Here is a 24,967-nt window from a genome sequence, read left to right on the forward strand (position 1 = left end):
TATAAATAGTGCCTCCATAGATAAACTATGTGTAATATATGGCAAGAGAGATGATGGGCATAAAACTAGTTCTAGCTCAATGATTTATCCATCATTCATGATCTCAAATACTCAACAAGGGAATGAAGTTCTCCTAAGATTGCTATAATGTAGATAAAGTGCACAGAATGTGGTCGTAACCAAATCATCTGTTTGTTTTAGTGAAGTTGGTCAAGAGGGTAAGGCAACATCTGGAACACTAGTGAGAACCCCCTTTCACTTCTTCCAGCAGCGACTTGGGATCTTTTACATCTTCTTCATGTACTGCAGATTATTAGCCCAACATCTCATTGAAAGCCATGGTGGTGTCTTAGCATTTTTTTGGTATTTCTCTGAACAGTCAGTTTAAACTTTCAGGTGATATACCTGAGCTCGACAGAGACTTCCTGACTTAGCATAAGCACCAAAGAGATTAAAAAAATATTCAGTTCAGTTCAAGGAGACAAATAATTTACCAAATAGTCCACAACTGTCCTAGAAATTGAACATTCATTGATCGTCATTTTGACTCTGGATCCTGTTCTTTCTGTGTGGGAAAATGTAGTTGCTGGCACATTGCGATGTGCCACTGCGAATCCCGGTACATCATGCAGTGCGATTTTTTTTTGTGAGGCCCTCACAGACAGTATGGTTGACATGGAATGACTGGAGATCGCGCTTGATTACGTCTTTGTAGCAAAGATGTGGGCGGTCACATATAGTATAACGTAGATAAGTGTAGTTAACGTAGCAGTTAACGCAACGTTGTTACAGCACCAGTGACACAAGTTCGAATTTGGCACTACCTTTAAGGAGTTTGTAAGTTCATCCCATGTCTGGCTTCTTCCCAGCCTTCAAAAAGCATAAGGGGGTTGTAGGTTGATTGGGTGCAATTGGGTTGTATGGGCTCATGATCAGAAAGGCCCGTTACATGCTGTATGTCTAAAAGAAAAGATTATCCAACTTGGTGGCAGAAAAAAAATGGCAGATTATTACCTGACTGGCAAAATATTCAGAAAGGAGTAGGTGCAGCAAGACGTAGGTACCCTTATGCCAATTTATGAAAATAACTGTGCAGGTTCAGCCGGTGATTAAAAAAAAGCATGAACTGAGAATCGATTTTAGGAGACTGAATCTGGAATACTGGGTGTAGCTTTGGTATTCTTATCAGAGTTGGGATATTTGAGACAGGATGATTCTCATGGTTTTTCTAACCCACAGAATACAAGGATTACCATTCAGGTTCAGATAAAGAGAAATGCCTTTTCCCAGAGTGCGTTGAACTTACAGAATTCTCCACCACAGAACACAGGTGAGGTCAAATCATTAAAAATATTTGTGGAATTAGGTTAAGGGACATAGGAAGAAAGCAGGAATAGGGCACTGAATGTGAATTACAGGCCATAACCATTTTGAATGGCGAAGCAGCCTTGAATAGCCAAAATGGTTCGATCCTCTTAATTCCTAAAATTCTGTTTCAATAATGCAATCTATTTAAATTACCAAACAAAATGGCTAAAAAAATATCCCCCAGGTCATATGCGAAGTTGAAATTAGGGTGATAACGGTGAGTAACGCTCTGTGAACTTCACTGCGTGGATCACTAGCATCACCACCATCTATCGTTGAGGCTGTCGGGGGGTGGGGGGGGGAGTGGGGTGGTGGGATCAGTGTGGCAGGATATTGGGAAACTCTCACTGTCAATCCCTGCATTGGTCCGCTGCCTGGCCTGCTGCCCTGTTCTCTCCTGGCAGCCCACTGTCTGTCTCTACACTGATTGCATCATCATCAGTCCCCACATTTATCCCACCATTCTGACAGCCCGACAGCCCACGACCAGTCCCCACAATGATCCCGCCACCCTGACTCCCCCCCCAACAGCCTGCCACCAGTTCTCACACTGATCCCACCGCCTCACTCCCCCCGACATCCTGCCACTAGTCCCCACACTGATCACACTGCCGCACTCCCCCCCCCCACCACTCCGGGATAGAGCAAGCCAGAGGGACCAGCATGGGACCGACAGCAGGCCGCTGGGAGAGAGTGGGACAGCAGGTTGCCAGAAGAGAGAAGGGCAGCAGAGTCAGTGCGGCACCGACAGCGGCAGTTTGTTTTTATAAAATGTTTTCTGCTGTAGCTGCTTTTGTAAATTATTATTATTAAAAAGATTTTTCCTGTTGTCCTCGTTGCATACTTTGTCCATTTTTTTCTGATTATACTGTAGCTACTACATCAATAACAATTTTAAAAATTCTTAATATTCCCTGCTGAAATGGGTGGGGTGGGGGGTCTTATATGCCTTCAAGTACATAAATTCCAAAAACTAGGCAATCATGGTTGATTCCTACATTCCTCTCACATGGTAACGTCCTAAGAGTACCTGAAAATTGTTACATAAGGCACCAACATCATAAAAGCAGCATTCAAATGTGTGTAAAATAGTTTTCTTGATTGAAACATGGTCCAGGCAGTCTTTCAAATACTAACACAACATTTGAGAATCTCAATTTTTCTGATTGAAGGATCAGTCTTCCATGGGAATTTAATTTGTAATTTGGACAGTTCCGTTCGGTATTGCCATTGAAGTGATTTCACTTGAATTCACCTTGCGTGATTGCAGTGTGCCTGATTTTAATATGTTTCTGTAGGTGAAGACATTAATTTATGTTCAAATACAATATTTTCAAAATCACAGTCGATAATTCATAAATTTTTCAATGAAAAAAGTTTTTGTTGCAGTTTATTGACAGCTCCAAATTTAAAACAACTCTCCTCTAATTATTTATTATTTGCTTTCTCACTCATCGTCTCAGGTTGTTTAACCTGCCTGTCTCAGGTATTCATTCCTCTATCTTGTGCCTTCCTCTTTACGCAGAGGGTGGTGGGGATTGGAATGAGCTTCCGGCAGACGTGGTCGAGGCGGGATCATTGGTTACAGTTAAGGAAAGACTGGATCGTTACATGGATAGGAGGGGACTAGAGGGGTATGGACTGTGTGCTGGTCAGTGGGACTAGGAGGGTGGGGATTTGCTACGGCATGGACTAGTAGGGACGAACTGGCCTGTTCTGTGCTGTAAGTGGTTATATGGTTATATGGTTTGCTGTCTCCACATAGTATCAATTCCAGAACATACTCATTCATTTCAATGGTTCCCAGAGTGAGTTAAAGTTGGATGCCTTGACCACAACTCTTGGTAATTGTTTGGCAGTTCTGACAGAACATTAAGGGATGTTGACACTCTACTTAGCTCATTTTGTATGCACCATGGTCATCATCCTCTCTCTGTGAAGACCAGTTGCAGACAGCAGGGAACGGGACCAAGCCTTTGCTCACATCACATTATACAAGCTGAACAGCCTGGATGGTTGCTTCAACAATGGTTGACAATATTCTTAAGGAAGGAAATAAACAAACCTATAAACTGTACAAAGCAGGAAGAAAAATGTATTTATTATTCTGAAATCAATTTTGCTTATTTTTGTGAAAACTATAACCACAGTGTTTGCAGAGTTTCTCTGATTATAATGCACTTGCTGAGCATTTTGATCCCATGACAATATGTGCTGCTTCAGGCAAGCTATGCCTTCACGCTGAGTGCAGAGAAATTATTCGGAGTGCTTTGGGAAACTTCACATATTCTGTTTTAGATGTATCAGGTACAAGCAAATAGAAAACTGCTGGAAGAATTGAGCAAAGGGAGCATCCATGGAGGCACAGTTATTGTCAACCTTTTGGGTGAAGACCCTGCATTAGGGCTTGAACCTACATGACGTCCACAGATGCTGTCTAACCATTTCCTCCTGCAGTTTGTCTTTTGCTCCAGGTTCCAGCATATGCAGTCTCTTGTATCTTCAGAACTGGTGCAAGACCTGAGACCCCGTTGATTTTAATTAGGATACAAGATTGGGTGGCATTGCTAGCATGCCGGTCAGTGCAACACTGGTACCCAGATTCAAACGTGGCGCTGTCTGTAAGGTGTTTGTACATTAGGGTTTATCATAAGGTTGTGATGGTAGAAGCTTTTATTTTTCCACATATTGACTGGGACTCCCATACTATAAAAGGGCTGGATGGCTTGGAATTTGACAAATGTGTTGAGGAAAGTTTTTTAAATCAATATATTGAGGTACCAACTGGAGTGAGTGCAATACTGGAGAGAGCAGGTGACAAGAAGTATGTGTAGGCAAACATTTTGGGTCCAGTGATCATAATGCCATTAGTTTCAAGTTAATTATAAAGAAGGAAAAGTCTGAGCTTTGGGTTGAGATTCTAAATTGGAGAAATTTTGAGAGTTCAGAGTTTGCATCCTGTCAGGATTAAATGCAAAGGCAACGAGAGATGAGGTGTAGTCGCTAACAGACTGGTGCAGAGCCAACAACCGTTATCTGAATGTTAATAAAACAAAAGAGATGGTTGTTGGAGGGTTCGAGGGACCACGCTCCGCTGACCATTGACAGCTCAACCGTGAGGTCGTCAAGAGTATCAAGAGGAGTGCACTTGGCAGAGAACCTTATCTGGTCCCTTAACACCAGCACCATAGCCAAGAAAACCCAACAGTGCCTCTACCTCCTGTGAAGGCTGAGAAAAGTTCATCTCCTACCCTCTGTCCTCACTACATTCTACAGAGGATGTATCAAGAGCATCCTGTGCAAATGCATCACTACTTGGTTTGGAAGCTGTACCATCTTGAACCGCAAGACCCTGAAGAGGATAGTGAAGTCAGCAGAAAAGAAAATTGGGGGATCTCTTCCATTATGAGTTCCCATTTTAGTAAAATGGGATTATCACTGTAAGGGATAGTATAGACATGAGAAACTAAATGGTCACAGTTAACATTTAACATTTCACACAAGCAACAACACAAGTCACAGCCCAACGATACTTCAATGGAAGAACTGAGGGAAGGTTTGTCACTGTCTGTTCTGGAATTTGATACATTTGCAGACATTGTGATTTTGTAAAGGGCGAATTATTCTGACTGCTGAGGAGAAAACAGCTTTTTGAAGCAGCTCCTACCATGAAGGACATCTACAACACTTGTTACAGGCAAAAGGAAATAAACTGTTCCCCTTTCTGCTATCTGGTAGGAGATACCATAACACTCAAGTAACAATTTTTTCCCCAGGCCATCAGGCTCCTGAATTCCCAGACCATATGTGGATAGTGTACCTTTTACTGTATACATTTTAATATTTTACGGTGTTTAACCTCTATTCTAACTTTCGTAAATATGCTCCATGCTGGAGAAACGCTCTCTTGTCTTTACCGTGTGACCATGGAATGAACGATAAATAAAGGTGACTTGACTTGAGCAGGCATAGGGAACCTTGGTTTTCGAGGGATATTGAGAATCTGGTTCAGATATAGGTAACATGGTGCAAATGAGATACTTGAGGAATATAAAAGATTCAAGAAAAATCTCAAGAAAGAAATCAGAAAGGCTAAAAGAAGAAATGAGGTTGCTTTAGCTCCGAATCATGGGTCCTCTACCGGCATCACCTACGGCTCCAAGAACGCTTCCACCAGCGTTGTCTCCGCTCCATCCTCAACATTCATTGGAGCGCCTTCATCCCTAACATCGAAGTACTCGAGATGGCAGAGGCCGACAGCATCGAGTCCACGCTGCTGAAGATCCATCGCCTTCCCAAGATCGTGTTATATGGCGAGCTCTCCACTGGCCACCATGACAGAGGTGCACCAAAGAAGAGGTACAAGAATTGCCTAAAGAAATCTCTTGGTGCCTGCCACATTGACCACCGCCAGTGGGCTGATATCGCCTCAAACCGTGCATCTTGGCACCTCACAGTTCGGCGGGCAGCAACCTCCTTTGAGAAGACCGCAGAGCCCACCTCACTGACAAAAGACAAAGGAGGAAAAACCCAACACCCAACCCCAACCAACCAATTTTCCCCTGCAACCGCTGCAACCGTGTCTGCCTATCCCGCATTGGACTTGTCAGCCACATTCGAGCCTGCAGCTGACGTGGACATTTACCCCCTCCATAAATCTTCGTCCGCGAAGCTAAGCCAAAGAGAGATAAAGGAAAATGCTAAGAGTTTCTGCAGGTATTTTAAGAGCAAAAGGATAGAAATGGACAAATTTGGTCCATTTGAGGATGTTGTCTACATGGACAACAAGGTCCCACATGGGAGGTTAGTCAGGAAGATTCAGACACTGGGCATTTATGGTAAAGTATTGAAGTGGATTTGACAATGGCTGGACGGGAGAAGCCAGAGAGTAGTGGTGGATGATGCTTCTCAGACTGGAGTTCTATGACTAGCAGTGTGCCCCAGAGATCAGTGCTCGGACCATTGTTGTTTGTCATCTATATCAATGATCAGGATAATAATGTGGTAAATTGGATCAGCAAATCTGCAGATGACACTAAGATTGGAGGTTTTGTGGACAGTGAAGAAGGTTTTTCAAAGCTTGCAGAGGGATCTGGACCAGCTGGAAAAATGGGCTGAAAAATGGCGGATGGAATTTAATACAGACAAGTGTGAGGTGTTGCATTTTGGAAGGACAAACCAAGATAGGACATATCAGTAAATGGTCAGGCACTGAAAAGTGAGATAGAAGAGAGGGCTCTGGAAAAACAGATAAATAATTCCCTGAAAGTGGTATCAAAGGGATAAGTTTTTAAAGAGAGTTTTGGCATTTTGGCCTTCATAAATCAGAGTACCAAGTATAGGAGCTGGGATGTTATAGTAAAGTTGTATAACACATTGGTGAGGCCAAATATTGAGTTCAGTTGTGGTCACCTAACTGGAGGAAAGATATCAATAAGATTGAAAGAGGGCAGAGAAGATTTGCTAGGATGTTGCCCGGACTTCAGGAACTGAGTTACAGGGAAAGGTTAAACAGGTTAGGATTTTAATCCCTGGAGCATAGAAGAATGAGGGGAGATTTGATAGAGGTATTTAAAATTATGAGGGGGACAGACAGAGTAAATGTAGATAGGCTTTATCCACTGAGGGTAGGTGAGATAGAAATCAGAGGACATGGGTTAAGGGTGAAAGGGGAAGTTGAAGGGAAACATTTGGAGGAACTTCTTCACACAGAGAGTGGTGGGAGCGTGGAGCAATCTACGAGTTGAAGTGGTGAACGGGGGCTCAATTTTAACATTTAAAAATAATTTGGACAGGTACATGGATGGGAGAGTTATGGAGGGTTATGGACTGGGTGCAGATCAGTGGGATGAGGCAAAAATATGGTTCGGCATGGACTAGAAGGGCCAAAGAGGTTTGTTTCTGTGCCGTAGTGTTTCACGGTTTTTTTTCTCCCTGTGTCTGCGTGGGTTTCCTCTGGGTGCTCCCAGTTAAGGATGGGAGGGAACTTACCAGGTTAATTGGGGTATTTGGGCACACGGGCTCATGAACCAGAAGAGCCTGTTACCCTGCTGTATGTTTAAACTGTAGATCAAGAAGAAAAAGGGAAGGTAAATTATTCCTTGTAAATTATTCTGCCTCTGTTTAACTCAAGAGAGCAATATACCACACAACCGCTCAACCAGCTTTCACTTCCAATCAGCTTTGATGTTATGCAATATAACCTTCATAGCTGAGTCAGTGTTTCGACCTCACCGTCTGTCTCAAGAGTGCAACGGCCAGTGGGATTGGGGTACTGCACCTTGTTCAAGTAAATGTGGGTCTGCAGGGACTGCAGGCTGCAATTACAGTTCACAGGCCAATTCACCACCAACATATTTAGGCTCAGCCTCAGTCAGTGTATTATTTAACTTTCATTTCTACTTTTACAATTGATGACTCCTCAAATGAGAATTCTAATTTTCCGACAAATCACCTCTGTTTAAATAAATGTCAAACTCGTTTTAGATTTTACTTTCATTCTGGTATGGAGAGCAGAATTTCATCCGTCTAGATTCAAAGCACATCGTGGAACAGTGTGCTATTCCACTGGGACTCCATTTTTCTTTATTTATTCCTTTCGCAGGCAAAAATAGGGTTCGGAATCAGAATTTATGGGCATGTAACATGTCACAAAATGTGTTGCTTTGTGGCAGCATCACAGATGCAAATATTGCTATAAATTACATTTAAAAATAAATTAGTCCCCAAAAAAAGAGAAAGTTGAGGTAGAGTTCTGTGCTTCATTTTCCAATCAGCAATCTGATGGCAGAGGGGAAGAAGTGGTTTTTGCGCCGCTGGGTACTCATTTTCAGGCTCTTGCACCTCTTCATGATGGTAGCAGTGTAAAGAGGGCATGGCCTGGGTGGATATCACTGCCATTTATTGTCCAAAACTTAGTTTGAGGTGAAAAACCCGGTTTTGAAACATGTGCCCTACCCTTTAAAGTCATCATATTCTATGATTCACTTAATATTCAATTGATGTAAAATCTCTGGATTTTCGATGGACTTCACAATAAATTATTACATAATTACATGAAATTTGGGAATATATAAGTATGGAGAGAAGATTAATTTAAAGGAAAACAACAGAGAACAGGAATAAACAGATTATTTTCAATCAGGCAGACAACAGAAGTGAAATGCCACTGGGATCAATGCTGGCCCATCAGCGCCTCTACTTCCTCAGGAGTTTGCGGAGGTTCGGAATGACATAGGAAACCTTGGCAAACTTCTACAGATGTTTAGTGGAAAGTGTGCCGACCAGCTGCATCACAGTCTGGTATGAGGGCAGCCCTGCAAAAAGTAGTGGACACAGTCCCGTACATTACAGGCAAAACTCCCCTCACCAACAAGAACATTTATCGGGAATGCTGTTTATCATTCAGGGTGTAAATATGAATTGTGAGAAATAGAATAAGATTGTTTGGTAAGCAAGTGGCAAGAAAATAGGAGAAAGAAAATGTGAGGTTATACAGTCAAGGAATTTGATTTTTTTAAAATCAATGAATAAAGTATCTTAGTATACAGAATGAAACAGGGTCTTGCGACCCAAAGCAAATTTGGAAGTTACATGCTCTGGCTTCAGTGGGAGAAGGTTAGAGAACAAGATTTGCTAATTGATAATAGCTAATGTTGATCACACAAAAGTAGGATCTTGGGTATCAGTTAAGGTTCTAGCTCATGGAGTTCTGCTGAATTCTGTTAATCCCCCCCCCCCCCACCTCCCCCTGAAAAGGAATGAGAGTAACTGATAGGATTTTACCTGATGCAATGTTTTTCACTCAAGTTTCAGCAATTTTTCATTGAATGTAAATTCCACCACTGCTGCTGTGGTGAGATTTGAATTACCAAATTCAGACCTTTGGGTTACCGGTATGTGACTTAATTATACACTCTTCCTATACCTCTAGTGACACTTGTAAATTAAGAGCCTATCCCCATAGCATTGGCCTTGCTACTCCACATTTACACAAATGACAAACTACTGCATTCAAACACCATGACCTGGCAACTCAGGCACAAGCATGGGATTTCACGCAGATTGAGCCAACTACAGCTGAACGAACTAGATTAATTCATCAATAATTGTGTTTAAACCTTGAAATTGAAGCTCAAAACTGAAGTGTTTGATTAACAATGGACTCATTAAATTTCTTAATCCATTGTTTTAAACTGTTTAATGATTTTTCTACTGACCTTTGGAGGTATAATTTTCAGGTCTGAATTACTCATCTATTTTTATCCTAGATTCTTGCATAAAATCAAATTGGCAATGACATCATGCTATAAGCTTGCTTACCCACATTTCCAAGGCGCAGATGTAGCCTTCCTTTTGATATTGTTGTCACACCATAAGGCTTAACAGCACCGTGAGTTGTAAAATCACCCAAGGACATTGGTACATCTGGGGCATAGTCTGTGCTTACCACCTCCAGCTCGTGAGACACTTGGACTGCAGTGAGACCGTGACGTAGCAAATACTGCATCAAAAAGATATTATGATTACCTTCAGTTATAAAACTTAGCCGAATTTATCAAACTGCAATAAATAAATGAAATAGGACTTCAACTGAACTTGCAAGTGTTTTGGCTCTTGTCTTGGAGTCAGCAATGAGTGAACAGCACAATCTACTTGCTCATGCCAGAATTTTTTAAAGGGCTTTAGCACATGACCCACCTTTCTTAGAAACCCATTTCAATCAGTGATCTGTGCAAACAGGGCAGTAGATAACACTTCTTTGCTCCGTGTACTCAAGAGAGATTAAAAGCATGAGAAGGCTTCAATAAATCAGCAAAAAGGAGGAGGCACGTGATGGAGTGGTGAACGGGTAGGGTAATACAAGCCCTCTCCAGAAAAGAAGAAAAAAAGTTAAGAAAAGACAAAGTTCAATAAATACAAAATATAAGAAATAAAAGATAAAGTTGTAGAGAAAATAAAGAAAATGCCACCCAAGAAGGAAAAAGTAAAAAAAAAACGGAGGAAAAAAAGAAGAAAAGACACCGGAAAAGAAAGGAGAAGGCCTTACCTGCACAAAGAAACAGGGAGCCGTGGTGGAGAAGAGCACCCGATCTCCGAGATTGGTGACTGCCCCACTGAGTCACACCCCCCCCCGGACTGCAAAAATGACTCTCTGCGCTAAACAAAAGTGCGCAACTGCATAATCTAAGGAGAAAGAAAACACCGACAGGTGGGGGAGTCAGCCAAGGAGCGGGCAACCACTGCGTGACCAGCTGAGGGATGCCCAACACCAGAGCTCTCAGCTGAAAGATGAGGAAAGCGGCAGGAGAGGGAGTGAAGTTACAGGTGAGAAAGAAAGTCAACAGGGTGAAAGGAAAGAACAGCAGCAGGAGGCTCAACAGATGAGCAGCTCAGAAGAAGAGAACCAATAGCAAGAGGCCAAGCAAGAAGAGGCCCGACAAAGTGAGACAAGCAACTTGTAATGAAAATCAAATAAGATAGATACAAAGAAGAGAAGAAGACACAAACATAAGTACAGACACAGAAGAGGAAGAAGAAGAAGAAGACCAAGATCTGCACAGAGAAAAAGAAGGTAAAACAAATGGACAGAATATAGATAAAGCTTTTTTTCAAGAAGAAATTAGAGCATTAAAAGAATGGTTGTCTTTGGAATTTAGTGCAATTAAAATAAAAATGAAAAGAACAGAAAATAAAGTGCAAAGATTAGAGCTGGTCATGACAGAAATAGGGAAAAGAGTAGAAAATGTGGAAGAAAGTGATTTAAAAAATTAAAGAGTCACAAGAGTTGTTAGTTCAGAAAAGAGGTGTGGGAAAATTATAGTAGGTGAAACAACATAAAAATAGTGGGCCTAAAGGAAGATGAAGAAGGCAGAGATATGAAGGAATTTATAAAAGATTGGATCCTGAAGGTCCTGGGAATGACAGAAATGCAGGAAGGAATGGAAATAGAAGGGTCACACAGAACACTAGCTCCGAAACCACAGACACATCAAAAACCAAGATCCATTTTTGTAAAATTTTTGAAATATATGACAAGAGAAAATATAATAAAATTAGAGAAGACAATAAACCATTGGAATACAAGGGTCAAAAATTATTTTTTTACCCAGACATAAGTTTTGAACTCTTAAAGAGGAAGGAGTTTAAAACAGCAAAATCGATCCTATGGAAAAAAGGTTATAAATTTATGTTAAGACATCCAGCTGTGCTTAAAAGCAGACTGTTTTCGGATCCGGAGGAAGCACAAGAATTTATGGAACGCTTGGTGGACAGAAGGAGAGATGAAGAGATGTAACAAGAATGAAGAATGGCAATAAAGTATATATAAAGATGTAAAAACAATGAAAGGAAAGAACTAAAGAAGGGAAAGAGAAGGGAAAAAGGAAGTATGGGAAAAAAAGGGAGAACTTTGTTATATGTGTGTTTTCTGGAGGGGTTGGGGGGGGGGAAGAGAATAACCGTCACTGTTAAATCATTTGATGCTTGTGAGCAGGTTCGCAATCCAAATGGAAAGGGGAGTTGTGGTTGCCTGGCAAGGGATAAGGGGCAACTCAGAGGGGGGGGGGGGCTGAGAGATTTGGGGTTGAAGAAATATTGGATGTGGGAGTTGTTGCATTATTTTATGTTTTAAATGTGTTGTCATCCATTGAGTTTAAAAGAGGAAAACAGATGAAAAAAGGGAAAAGGGGGATGGTGGTAGTGAGGAAGCGGAAATGAGGTGTAAACAGGATATGAGATGGCCATGTTGAACTATATGACTATAAACATTAATGGAATACATAACAAAGAAAAAATAGATATAGCATTTGGGCAAGAAACGCATCTAACTGAAGTGGAACATAAATTAAAAAGAGACTGGGTAGAGCACGTAATGGCAGCATCATATAATTCAAAAGCAAGAGGTGTAGCTATATTAATTAATAAAAATATACCAATCAAAATAGAGGAGGAAATAATAGATCCACCAGAGAGGTATGTAAAGATAAAGTGTCAGATATATTCAGAATTTTGGAATTTGCTCAATATATATGCACCTAATGAAGAGGATCAAAAGTTTATGCAAGATATTTTTTTGAAGATTGTAGATACACAAGGAAATATATTGATAGGAGGGGATTTTAACCTTAATTTGGATTCAATGTTGGATAAAACTGGACAAAAAACTAGCAAAAAGAATAAAGTGGCCAAATTTATGGTTAAATCAATGCAGGAAATGAAAGTTATGGATATATGGAGGAGGCAGCATCCAAGAGAGAAGGAATATTCATATTATACAAGTAGCCATAAAACATACTCAAGGATTGATATGTTTTTGTTGTCGGCCCATATTCAAGTGAGAGTTAGGAAAACTGAATATAAAGCTAGATTACATTCTCCCCTGTTATTAGTAATAGAACTGGAGGAAATCCCACCAAGAACATATAGATGGAGGTTAAACTCCGTGCTACTTAAAAGGCAGGAATTTAGAGAGTTTATTGAACGCCAAATTAAAACATATTTTGAAATAAATACGGAATCAGTGAAAGACACATTTATATCATGGGACGCAATGAAAGCCTTCATTAGAGGGCAAATAATAAGTTATTTATTATTATTATTATTAAATAATAAGTTATTTATTATTTATTACTAAGATGAGAAAGGACTACAATCAGGAAATAGAACAGTTGGAAAGGGAGATAGTAAGTACAGAAAAGGAACTAGTAAAAAGGGATGATATAATAAAAAGGAAAGAATTGGCAGACAAAAAATAAAATACGAAACATAACAATCTTACATGATGAAAATTGAGCAAAACTATTATGAACTAGGAGAAAAAACACACAAAATATTAGCCTGGCAACTTAAAACAGAACAAGCTAAAAGAAGGAAAAAGGACAAACAAATTACATATAATCCAATAGAGATTAATGAGAAATTGAAGGAATTCTGTGAACAACTATACCAAACTGAGAACGAGGGGAAAGAAGATAGAACAGAAGAGTTTTTAGCTAAAATTGAACTGCTGAAATTGCAAAAAGAGGAACAAAACAAACTGATAAAACCATTTGAAATAGAGGAAGTACAGGATATATTAAAAAAGCTGCCGAACAATAAAACACCTGGAGAGGATGGATTCCCAATAGAATTCTAAAAAACATTTAAAGAGTTATTAATTCCTCCTCTTCTGGAAGTAATGAACCAGATAGAACAAACACAAAACTTGCCAGATTCATGTAAGATAACAATAATTACAGTAATATCAAAGATGGGGAAGGATCCGCTAACACCAGCATCATATAGACCAATATCTCTACTTAATTCAGAGTATAAGATAATAGTGAAATTATTAGCAAATAGATTGGCCGAATGTGTACCAAAAATAGTAAAACAAGATCAAACTGGATTTATTAAGAAAAGACGAACAGTGGATAATGTCTGTAAACTTATTAATCTAATTCATGCAGATCAAGGAAATAAGAAGCCAACAGTGGCTGATGCTTTCGAAGCAGAAAAAGCCTTTGACGGGGTAGAATGGAAAAAGATTTATTATGATAGCCTTAGCAGTAGCCAAAAAATGTATAATGTCAACTTGGAAAATGGAAGAGGGCCTGAGAATACAGCAATGGTACATGGAAATGAATAAATGTATTCCATTGGAAAAAATAACATATAATTTAAAAAATAAAGTCACTTTATTTGAACAAATTTGGGAACCATACATGGAACATAACAGAGGGCTTGCCTCAGATTCCACCCCCTAAAATGATAAGACGACAAAACAACTTGATCCCGTGTGTAAAAGTAGATGACACATTTTTCTTGTTTATTTTTCATTGTGTGATGACATTGTTTAATGGTTTTATTGTATTGTATATGTTGAATGTTTATTGGTTTTGGAGATGGGTGGGAAGTGGGAAAGGAAGGTAGGGGGAAAAAAGGGGAGAAAATACCACTGTGTATATTTAATGAGAAACGTTTGTATATATTTTGGTTGATATGGTTCACAGTGTGAAAAATTAAAAATTATAAGAAAAAAAATAAAGCAGCCATAAGTAAATTCTTCTATTGGGCTCAAGCTCTTTTCTCAATTGATCCTAACCTCCAACTTCCATTCCAATTTCCTTTCTTTGAAACCAAAGTGTACAACAATTTTATTTATGTCTGTGCCTTTAATGTAAAAAAAAAGTACTGCCAATCCATAAAGGAGATTTCAAAAAGTGCTGTAGATTGGACTGGGAAGTATAGAGTGATGTAAAGAAAATTCCAGAACTTAGTGCTTCAGCAGCCCGAGGCATGGTCACCAACGGTGCAGCAATTAAATCTGGGAATTAGCAAAATGCTCATATAGAACTGGAGGAGTTACAGAGAGATTGAGGTGAAATTGCACAGAAATTCGAAGCAAGGATGCCACCATGGACCAGCAAATGGAGCTGGGGCTTCACAATTCCGGAGATGCCGGTCCAATGCTTTCTTCCACTGCTGTCAGTGTGGCGTTTGCATGTTTTCCCTGCCACTACAAAAAAAACCTTAGTGATGCTTATCACTCTTTATCTTAGCTCGAACTACTTTTTTGCCAAATCTCCTACAGTCAGTAGCGAAGCCCCTCGAGTTTTTAAAAGCTCTACGTATCCCAAGATTATCTCAGTCAGACCACAGCCCGTTCACCGTCCACTAATGCATAGTGCTGCCAATTTATACGTTCCCTTTATTTAAATGGGGGTCCCTGAATGATGCAACAGTGTCAAGAGGCATCATGATGAGATGATCAGGGATACTCAAGCATTGAGTATTGAATCAGTACAAATGGGAAATTTGCTGTCTGAACTTCCCTTTTGTATTTGGAGTCCTGATAAACTTACTATTATTGTTGAGCATAATATTTAGGCCAGTATTAAATTTAAGCTATTAAGATCCCCAAAATCTGTAAACTAAAATCTACCCAATATATTCAAATAAAAACTTTCTGGTCAGAGAAACAATGGAACCCAATATGAGGGTTCCTTGTCCATTATGGTGAATTCTTAATCTCTATGATGGAAGCTGGAAGAAGGCTCAGAATTAATCAGGTTCTAACTTCTTCACCAATTTTCTGAAGCGAGATCTGACCACACCTTTCAAAGAAAATCCTCATTTATTTTTAATGTTTACTGGCAATAGTGGCTTCCTTACATACCTCCCTGTAAGGTTTCTGTCCACCTTTTCCCTCACTCACTTTCTGCAGGACCTCCTGTTCTGGGACTAGATTTCACTTAGCCTGGTACTTTGTCATATACACTTTTAAGTTTTGCAGTGCTTTCCACATTGCCTGCTCAATAAATTTAAAAAATTGACATTGATTCAGATGCATTGAAATGTTCAAAAGAAAAGAAGCCAGGCATAATGTATTGCTATGCATGGTCACTATTTAATTTTAGAAATCTCAGAATAACTACAACACATTCCTTAAACGCAGTAAAATGAAGCATTTGTTCACAAGACAAAGGAACAGATGTAGGCCACTAGGCCCATCGAGTCTGTTCCGTAAAACTACACTAAGCTATTCTACACTTGTTCCAATTTGTTACTCTGCATCTCAACAGTTTATGTAATTTTGTGTTTCTTGGTGTTTTTTTTTAAAAACACAGACAAATTACTGGATATTACTTGGCACATTATTTATTACTGAATATTTTTTTCTGAATTGCAATTTGTTTACATTTATTTTTTGGTTACAATTCTCTCTTTACAGTTACCGATAAAGTAGAAATTCTGCCTGGCCCGCAGAAAAAGAATACGTATGTACGTATTCTGACAATAAATTTGAACTTTGGAGAGTCCAATCAACAGTAACATGTTTATCTGCAACTTTACCTTAGTCATGCTTTATTAATTACCTTCAGATCTACAGCAGCAGTGCCTATTAGAAGCAAGGATTCTGCATCCCAGACATCAATCTGCAACATTTGCATGGCCAGGTACTGCATAAACCATCGCTGCTCTCCATCCTTCATGAGACTTGGCTCTGCCATAAATTTCAGCTCCAACCCTGGAGAATCTAGAGCATGTGAAAATAAGAGAAAAAATGCTCAAGGCAAATGTTATTCCCGATAGTTCTAAGGTCAGTCAAATACAAGACAAAGACTAGAAATTCAATCTAACAATTCCTTCTCCAAACACCAGGCCAAAATCCCCAACTGTCCCAACCCCTCAGTTCTTGACTCCCTCATCTCCTAATTGCCCAATCCTCACATACCTTCTGTTGCGACAAACCTCTGATCCCTAAAGGCTACAATCTCCTTCACAAACTTTTCTCTCCCTTAAGCCCAATAGTCTCCCCCAAGGGAGCCATGACTTATCCACAAACTCAAAGCCCAGAAATTTATCTGACTGCTTCTCAACAATGTTCCAGTGTTGATAAGTATAACAGGAGGCTTTCATGCTGAAAACTGCAAAGTCCAAAATTCAAAACAGTTCTAAGCACCTCCAGTGCAATCATGTGTGAGCTCCAGAAAAACTCAGCCAACAAGTTTTTAAAATACAACATACATCTGGTAAAATTTGCTATAAAACGTTATCTCACTGGAGTGAGAAGATGGGACAAACCAAGTAAGTTTCATTTTTTGACATTTTCTTTTAATATGTATATATCTGGTCCACCACTGATTTACACAATCTGAAATATGAAAAGAAAATTCAAGTTTTCCCATGGAAACCACGTGGCTCTATCATTAGTAATATTCACTCAAATCATGGAGAGAAAGGGCTCCATGTACTTAATACCTGTATGGATATGAATGAAGCAGGGTAGCAAGTATAGTTGTTTTGGATTCAATAATTATAGAGATGAATTGTAACCAGGATCAAGAAACCTCATACAACTATGTCCAGCTTCAATAGATTCAAGTAGATGAAGGAGATTGAAACTAGTGGAGATTCAACAGCATAAGAAACAAAAATCTTTGCTATGAATAACAGAAGCTGAATTAAGAAACAGGAATCAAAAGCTATAACATCTGATTTATTACTCAAGTGCTCACAAATGGTGCAGGTTAAATAAGTTGGGAAAGAAATGTGAGGAAGCAGACCACCTGCCACAGATCTAAACTCACGGCCATATTCTTAAGTCAGTCAGTCACTGGTGGAGCTTATAGTGATGGTTATCAAAGTTCCCATCTATGTCCTTGGTAATTTTTGTTGAACATTGACAAGGGCTGATTCATCAGCCGATGGAAGATGTAATTAAATGAATGAGGAAGATAGTGAATTACAAAAAAAGGTGATTCACAAATAATTGCACAAAATGAAGTGAAGAACAGCCAAATCAATATTTTAAGCAAGTATACTGTGAAAAATGGGATACCCTTAATTATTGGCTTTTTTCCCTGGAGCATCAGAGACGGAGAGGTGATGTTTTAGAAGTATATAAATTCATGAGGGGCATAGGTAAGGGAATCGAGGTTGCCAAGACCTTCACTGAAGAAGTTGCTCCAATTTCTACTCTTAACACAGAAATTTCCACTGAGAAGTTCCCTTAGGAAAGATATAGGCCTTTGAGGTAGTGAAATGCAGATTTATTATCTGGACTCCCAAAGTTAAATTATGTGGACAATTTGCAAAAAATGAGGCCTGGGCTCCAACAATTTTGAAGATAAAGAACAATTTACCAAATATACTCATAATCATCGACATTGTGTAATAGTCGAGCCCACCCCTCCAAACTTTTGGCCCAAATAATCCACGTAAAAGGTGAACCCCCTCTATTTTTGGCCCTGACCATCTGCCCAAGCTCCCAAATGCAGTTCCTCATGTTGGCTGACCGCCCATCCAAACTCACAATGCCTCGGCCACCTGTGCATCCAACCCAATGCCCTGGTTGCCTGCGGATCCAAGCTCACAACCACGGATCCTCGTCCAAGCCGCCTGTGCGTACTTGCCCGACGCCACGGTTGCCTGCGCATATGAGCTCCCAGCTACTTCACAAGGTCAAAAGTTTGACCTGTGTAAAAGTCGAACGCCTCCCCCCTTCTCTTTTGGCCCAAAACAATTTGACTATACGGTCATCTTTTTTTTCCATGATATTGGGGGAAACTGAGTGAAACTATTTTGCTGTTCGTGTAATCTAAGACTACAGAACGTAGTCTACAAATCAGAGTGAACTCTTTCAGAAATAATAACATAAAACATCTCAACAAAGAATTGCAGAAATAATTGACTCAGAAATAGTGTATTTAACCCAAAGTTTACACCAGCTCTCACAAGAGCAATCTTGCTAGTCCTATTCACCATGCTCTTCCTAGATTCCTAAAAGATATTCTTTCTTAACATCCATCCATTTATTGTCTGATTCCTGATCCTATCTAATGTCACACTAAAAATATTTTCTTCTGTCCAAAATTTTAAATCTGACAACACAAGTTTCCTTCTATTTATCCTTGCTAAGCTAGTCATGATTACTGTTTTTAATCATTTATATTATGCATCCTAATGTTTTTTTTTGTGAACGTGCATGCACTGAAAGCTAGGTCAATCATTATTTTTAATAGGAGACACGGGAGAGATTGCAGAAGCTGGAAGGTGGAGAAAAACACAATCTGCTGAAGGAACTCAGTAAACTGAGTAGCAAGTGTGGGAGGGAAATGTTTTGGGTCAGAAGTGTTCATCAAGACTAATAGTGCAATTTTCTTTTTACTCTTGTAAGGTGGTGTATCTGGATGTTTGCACTAAGATGCTATACAAAAACACTGAATTTAATGACTTGTTCATGACAATGGACTCTGATTCTGAGACTCATTCCACTATTCTCTCTCATCTATACTCCTGCTCAATCTGTTGTGTTCTGAGATTGGTCATTAATTTTTAAATACATGTTTTATATATTGCTGAAATCTCTATACAGTCAAAATCCCCATTTATCCAGAATTCTAGCAATCGGAAAACCCAAGCAAGTGGCAAGAAAAAAGAATTTAAAAAATTAAAATGAATACAAATAGAAATAAAATGTAAAAATTGTAAAATTAAATATTCTCCAAAGCAACACACAAACCCTTGGTGAAGATGGGAGCAAACATTCAGCCAGTGGAGTGCCCCTTCCGCAGCAGCAGCTGTTTGAATAAAGTTGTGTTTGAGCTCCCAGGATGAAGAGTCAGCCCATGCCGCTCGCCACTGGGGTGACTCTCCCCAAGTGTCTTCCTATCCCTGCCTGGTAAGAGTTTTTATATTAGTGGTTCTCAACCTTTTTCTTTCCACTCACATACCACTTTAAGTAATCCCTGTGCCATAGGTGCTCTGGGATTAGTAAGGGATTGCTTAAGGTGGGATGTAGGTGGAGATAAAAAGTTTTAAAACCACTGTTTTAATCGTACCTGATTGACTCGTTATGTGCACGGTTTCATCACTCCAAAGGAAATGGGCCAATGACCATTTTTCTCAAGCAAAATATTTCAGTAACAATTGGGTCCAGAGGAGTGATTCTCAACCTTCCCTTCCCACTCACATCCCACCTTAAGCCATCCCTTCCTAATCACAGAGCATCGATGGCATAGGGATTATTTAAAGTGGTCTGAGTGGAAAGTTAAAAGTTGAGAGACACTTGGGGGAAGGTGGGTTAATTAAGATGGTGGCACAATTATCATAGTGGTTAGTGCCACACTATTACAGCGCCAGGGACTGGGGTTGGAATTTCACATATAAATTTGGTAACATGTACTACCTGATTATAGGGAACTTTACATAATTAAGGACAATACTGTTTTTTTTTCAAATTACTTCACATTTTGTACTGTCTTTTGTATTTTAAACTATTTTTAATGCAGGTGATTAGTTAGGCATTATAAGAGTGTGTCTCAGGCTGCGTTGGGAAGGGTTGTGGCTGTCATGTGACAGCACCGCCCCCTACCTCATCAGAGGATACACCAGCTGCCTATCAAGGTTTGGTTCCACCCCACCCATTAGTGCACATCTTACTCTTTTGTCCATGTAAATTACCTGGACTGTACTCTCCAGCCTGCCTTTACTTGGCTTTGGGCCACTGGCTGTTGTAATTAGATTAGCCTTCCTGCCACTGAGCTGCTGGCCCCCAGTAGATGAGGTGGGCTTGTCTCTTTGTTCTCTCTCTCTCTTTGCCAGCTTGGGACCACCCTGCCTCACTCCAGCCCTAGAAATGGGGAAAGGTGCTGGAGAAACTGTTGGTAAGATGTGCACTGTTAAAAGGGTTGGAAGCATTTAATTAGTGTCCCTCATAGCATAGAGCCGTGCCTGCACTGAGTCGAGGGGTGATGGGCCATCGTAGTGATTTTTCCCTGATCATTGTGTGTACCAGTTCATTGTGTTTGTACTCTGCATCAGTTACCATTTTCCCACACTTGCCTTCTGTAAATAAAATCCTTCCCTACATCCAAACTGTGTTCAGAGTCCATGCCTTTGAGACCTACCACAAACCCGTTTCCTCACTCACAACACAGGCAACCCGAAAATTGGCATAGCTGCTATTCACAATCCCCGCAGATGCCAGACACTGGGGGTTTACTGAAGTTAGATCACAGATCTGTCAAGATTTCATTAACGCAAAAGCAAGAAAGCAAGTTGTGTGCCTAAATAATCTCCAACAAATTAAGAGACCTTTAAGTAAAGTTAGCAAATGTATTTGTTTTAATTCTGCCATCCAGTTGGGTAAGAATATGGAACTTTCTCCTATAATGCATAGATAAGATACAAAAGGAAGCTAGATGAGAACACAGAGAGAAAGAAACAGAACAATATTTTGATAAGCCAAGGCAATGAGGGAACAGAGTCTGGTATGAACGTCCAGAGTGGGTTGCTTGTGCGCTGAAAACCTTTTTTATTACTCACCTATATTACCAACGCCATTTTTACTTAATGGAACGAGGATAAAAGGCAGAGAATTTGAAAATCCCTTTCCTTTCATCTTCACAAGCTGCAGCTGCTGGGTCGTTACTGGTGGAAAGCGATAAAACTGAAAGGTGAAGAACACTAATCTTGGATGATTACTTTCTGGAGGTACCCTGAAAAAGAAATAAACCCTCAAAAAAAAAAATGACATGGTACTTCTGCACACACATTTTATGTTCCATTCATTTTGCACATTAATTGACTGATGTGAGCACCACCATTTACATGAAAAGAGCTTGCTCTGTTACTAGTTTGTCATTTCCTCTGGTACAATGAGCCATGAAAAAGAGCACAGAGGTCTGATTCGCTGACTTTCAATCCCCTTCATGTTGTCACTGAGATTTGTGGGGCTTCACAGGATAACCTTAATGGCGGTCAATACTAACTTAATTTCTTGATCAGGCTTCTTCTAAAAACTAATGCTGCATTATTCTCCTGACCCCTCCCCCACACCGCTGACTGGGAGTTGACATCCCGAAATGTTCGCAAAATTGCTCTACTCTAGTTAGGACAATTTTCAACTGTTCAGTATCATTACCTTTGGAATCTTGGTAACAAATTTCTTAACCAAAGTATGAAGACTAACTGAATAAAAGCAGTTCTTTGGAAAGACTAACAGATGACATCAAATTAATTACAATGTGATATTAGATTCTTATTGAAGTAAGTAAATTTTATTTTTTTCAAAACTATTATAAACTGTTCATCAAAGCAGAAAAAAGTCACTGACTGAAGAGAGTGATATTTTAACATCAGAATTTATTGACATAAACAAGTTGGTGTTTTCTGCAGCACCATTAGTGCATAAAATTCATAACCATCTTACAACATTACTATAAAAAATAAAAATAATAATGCATGAAAAATGAGGCCGTGTCTTTGGTTCATTGGTTATTCAGGAATCTGATGGCACCGGGGAATAAGCTGTCCTGGTGCCGTTGAGTGCTCAACTGATTTATGGCCCATTTAAGTGCTGGAGTTTTTTTAACATTAATGTAAATCATTTGTCTACTAAGTATCAATGAATAATAAGTATACTGTATAATTTTTTTGTAGGAAAAACAATTACCATCAATTCAACAGAACAACATGTTAGCTACTGACATAAATTGGATCTCATAATTAGAGTATCTGGGATTTTTTTCTTCTATTCAGAAAGTAATGCTACTTCCTGTAGTAAATATTACCTCTAAGATAAAAGCCCATGGTACTAGATGCAATTGAAACAGAGAGGCAATTGGCTAACAGGCAAGAAGCAGCAGCGAATGTCATAAACAGGTTGGCAACCTGAAATCAATGGGGTATCACAGGATTAAAATAGGAACTGCAAACATATACAAGTTATCAAATCTGTGGAAGACACAGCACAGAACTGGCCCTTGGTCCAACTCACTTAGGCTCATCCCATTTGTCTGCATTTAATCCATGCCCTAAGCCCTTTCTATCCAAGTACCTGTCCACATGTCTTTTGAATGTTGTTAATGTCCCTGCTTCTACAGTTTCCTCAGGTTACTCATGCCAGATATGGACCAGCCTCTGAGTGAAAAAGTTGCTTCTTGGCTCCCTGTTAAATCTTTCCTTTCCCACCTTAAACCTATGCTCTCTGGTCCGAGAATTATCGATCCTGTCGAAACAACTGTGAGTATTCACTTTATCCATGCTTCTCATGATTTTATAAATCTCTACAAGGGATTCCCTCAGGCTCGAAGGAATTAAGACCCACCTATCCAACTTCTCCCTAGACCTTAACCCCTTCAGTCCCCACAGTACACTAGTGAATCACCTCTGCTCCTCTTTCAATTTATTTATATCATTCTTCTAGCTGTTGACCAGAACTGCGCACATTGTGGTCACACCAACACCTTGTACAGCTGAATAATGTTGCCCTGAACTTTACACTCTATACAGTATGACAAATGCTTTCTCTACCTCCTTGTCCATCTTCTAATCATGCCACAAATCTGTGAATTTTGCCCAATCCTCAAATTAAAACTGATTGAAATGTCATTGACCTGAAATGTTAACCCTGTTTTTCACTTCACTGCTTGACCTGTTAGATTTTTCAATCACTTTGCTTTCTTTTCAGTTTTATATCATTCATTTGATTTTAGTGTTGGTGCAAGCTCGGAGCACATTTTGCAATGAGAACTCAATTAAAAGGGTTAATTCTACAAGCAGGATACCAAAACAAACTTTGAAGACAGGCTAATTTTTAGAAAATTATTTATAAAGAGAAATATTGACATCTCAGTTTGCTCTCACATTGATTACAATTTTTGTCTTATGGAATATTGTTATTGTTTATCTCTTAACCTACTTGAAAAGGGAGGAACGATCCATCTTCTACAGCCGAGAGTCTTGTCATACAGTACTCTCCAAAATGTTTGGGATAAAGACACATTTTTCCTTTATTTGCCTCTGTGCTCCACAGTTGTAAATTTGTGATCAAACAATTCACATGTAATTAAAGTGCACATTCCGGGATTTAATCAAGGTTATTGAATACATTTTGGTTTCACCATGTAGAAATTATAGCATTTTTTAATACATGGTCTCCTAATTTCAGGGAGCCATAATGTTTGGGACATTTGGCTTCGCAGGTATTTTTTGAGTACTCAGGTATGTTTAATTGCTTCATTTGGCACAGGTATAAGAGAGCTAGGGTTGCTTTTAAGCTTTTGATCACCTTTGGAGACTGTAGTTGCCATTGTTCAACATGAGGACCAGAGCTGTTCCAATGAAAGTCAAAGGTGGCATTATGAGGCTGAAAAACAAGAATAAAACAGTAAGAGACATTGCCCAACCCTTAGGATGACCAAAAGGAATATAATTATGAAGAAAGAGCTTGCTGGTGAGCTCAGCAATCACAAAGCGACTGGTAGGCAAAGGAAGACGTCCACTGCTGATGAAGAAGAATTCTCATCATAACGAAGAAAAATCCCAAACGTCTGTCTGACAGATCAGAAACACTTTTCAGGATTAATGATTACTTCAGAGACGACTTCATGAACAGAAATACACTGCAAGATGCAAACCATGGGAAAGGTGGAATGCTTTGGATCTTGGGCAGTTCCTTTACTCCTCCTCACTTTTCTCTTGGCATCACTGATACAGATTCACTTTGGTCTCATCTGTCCAAAGGCCTTTTTCCATAATTCTCCATGCTTTTTAAAATATTTCTTTGCAAACAGTACTCTGGCCATCCTTTCTGTGGCTAACCAGTGGTTTGCATCTTGCAGTGTAGCCTCTATAATTCCCTTCATACAGTCTTCTGTGGACGGTAGTGATTGCCATATCCACATTGGCCTCCTGAAGAGTGTTTCTGATCTATCGGACAGGCGTTTGGGGATTTTTCTTCATTATGATGAAGATTCTTCTGTCATCAGCACTGGACGTCTTCCTTGACCTGCCAGTCCTTTTATGATTACTGAGCTACCAGACAGTTCTTTTTTCTTAATGTTGTTCCGAACTGTTGATTTCGCTAATTCTAAGGTTTGAGTGATGTCTCTTAATGTTTTACTCTAGTTTTTCAGCTTCATAATAGCTTCTTTCATTAACATTGGAACAGCTCTGGCCCTCATGTTGAAAAATGGCAACTCCAGACTCCAAAGGTGATCAAAAGTTAGAAGCAAGTCTTGCTCTCTTATACTTGCATTAATGAAGCAATTAAGCATACCTGAGTACTCAAAAATGTCCCAAACATTGTGCTGCCCTGAAATGAGGAGAC

The 24,967-nt window shown here is 39.6% G+C and overlaps 1 protein-coding gene across 1 annotated transcript in view; it reads right to left on the minus strand.

Moving 5' to 3' along the window:
• Window positions 1–24,967, minus strand: part of nphp4 (nephronophthisis 4) — a 346,370-nt gene that overhangs the window by 55,754 nt on the left and 265,649 nt on the right. The window contains exons 14-16 of the mRNA XM_069919049.1: window positions 21,181–21,353; window positions 16,227–16,387; window positions 9,691–9,871 (exon numbers count right to left, since the gene is read on the minus strand). Of these exons, the coding sequence (XP_069775150.1) occupies window positions 9,691–9,871; window positions 16,227–16,387; window positions 21,181–21,353 (515 nt within the window). The remainder of the gene's footprint in view (window positions 1–9,690; window positions 9,872–16,226; window positions 16,388–21,180; window positions 21,354–24,967) is intronic.

Source organism: Narcine bancroftii, chromosome 2 (genome assembly GCF_036971445.1).
Source record: "Narcine bancroftii isolate sNarBan1 chromosome 2, sNarBan1.hap1, whole genome shotgun sequence".
NCBI classification, from domain to species: domain Eukaryota; kingdom Metazoa; phylum Chordata; class Chondrichthyes; order Torpediniformes; family Narcinidae; genus Narcine; species Narcine bancroftii.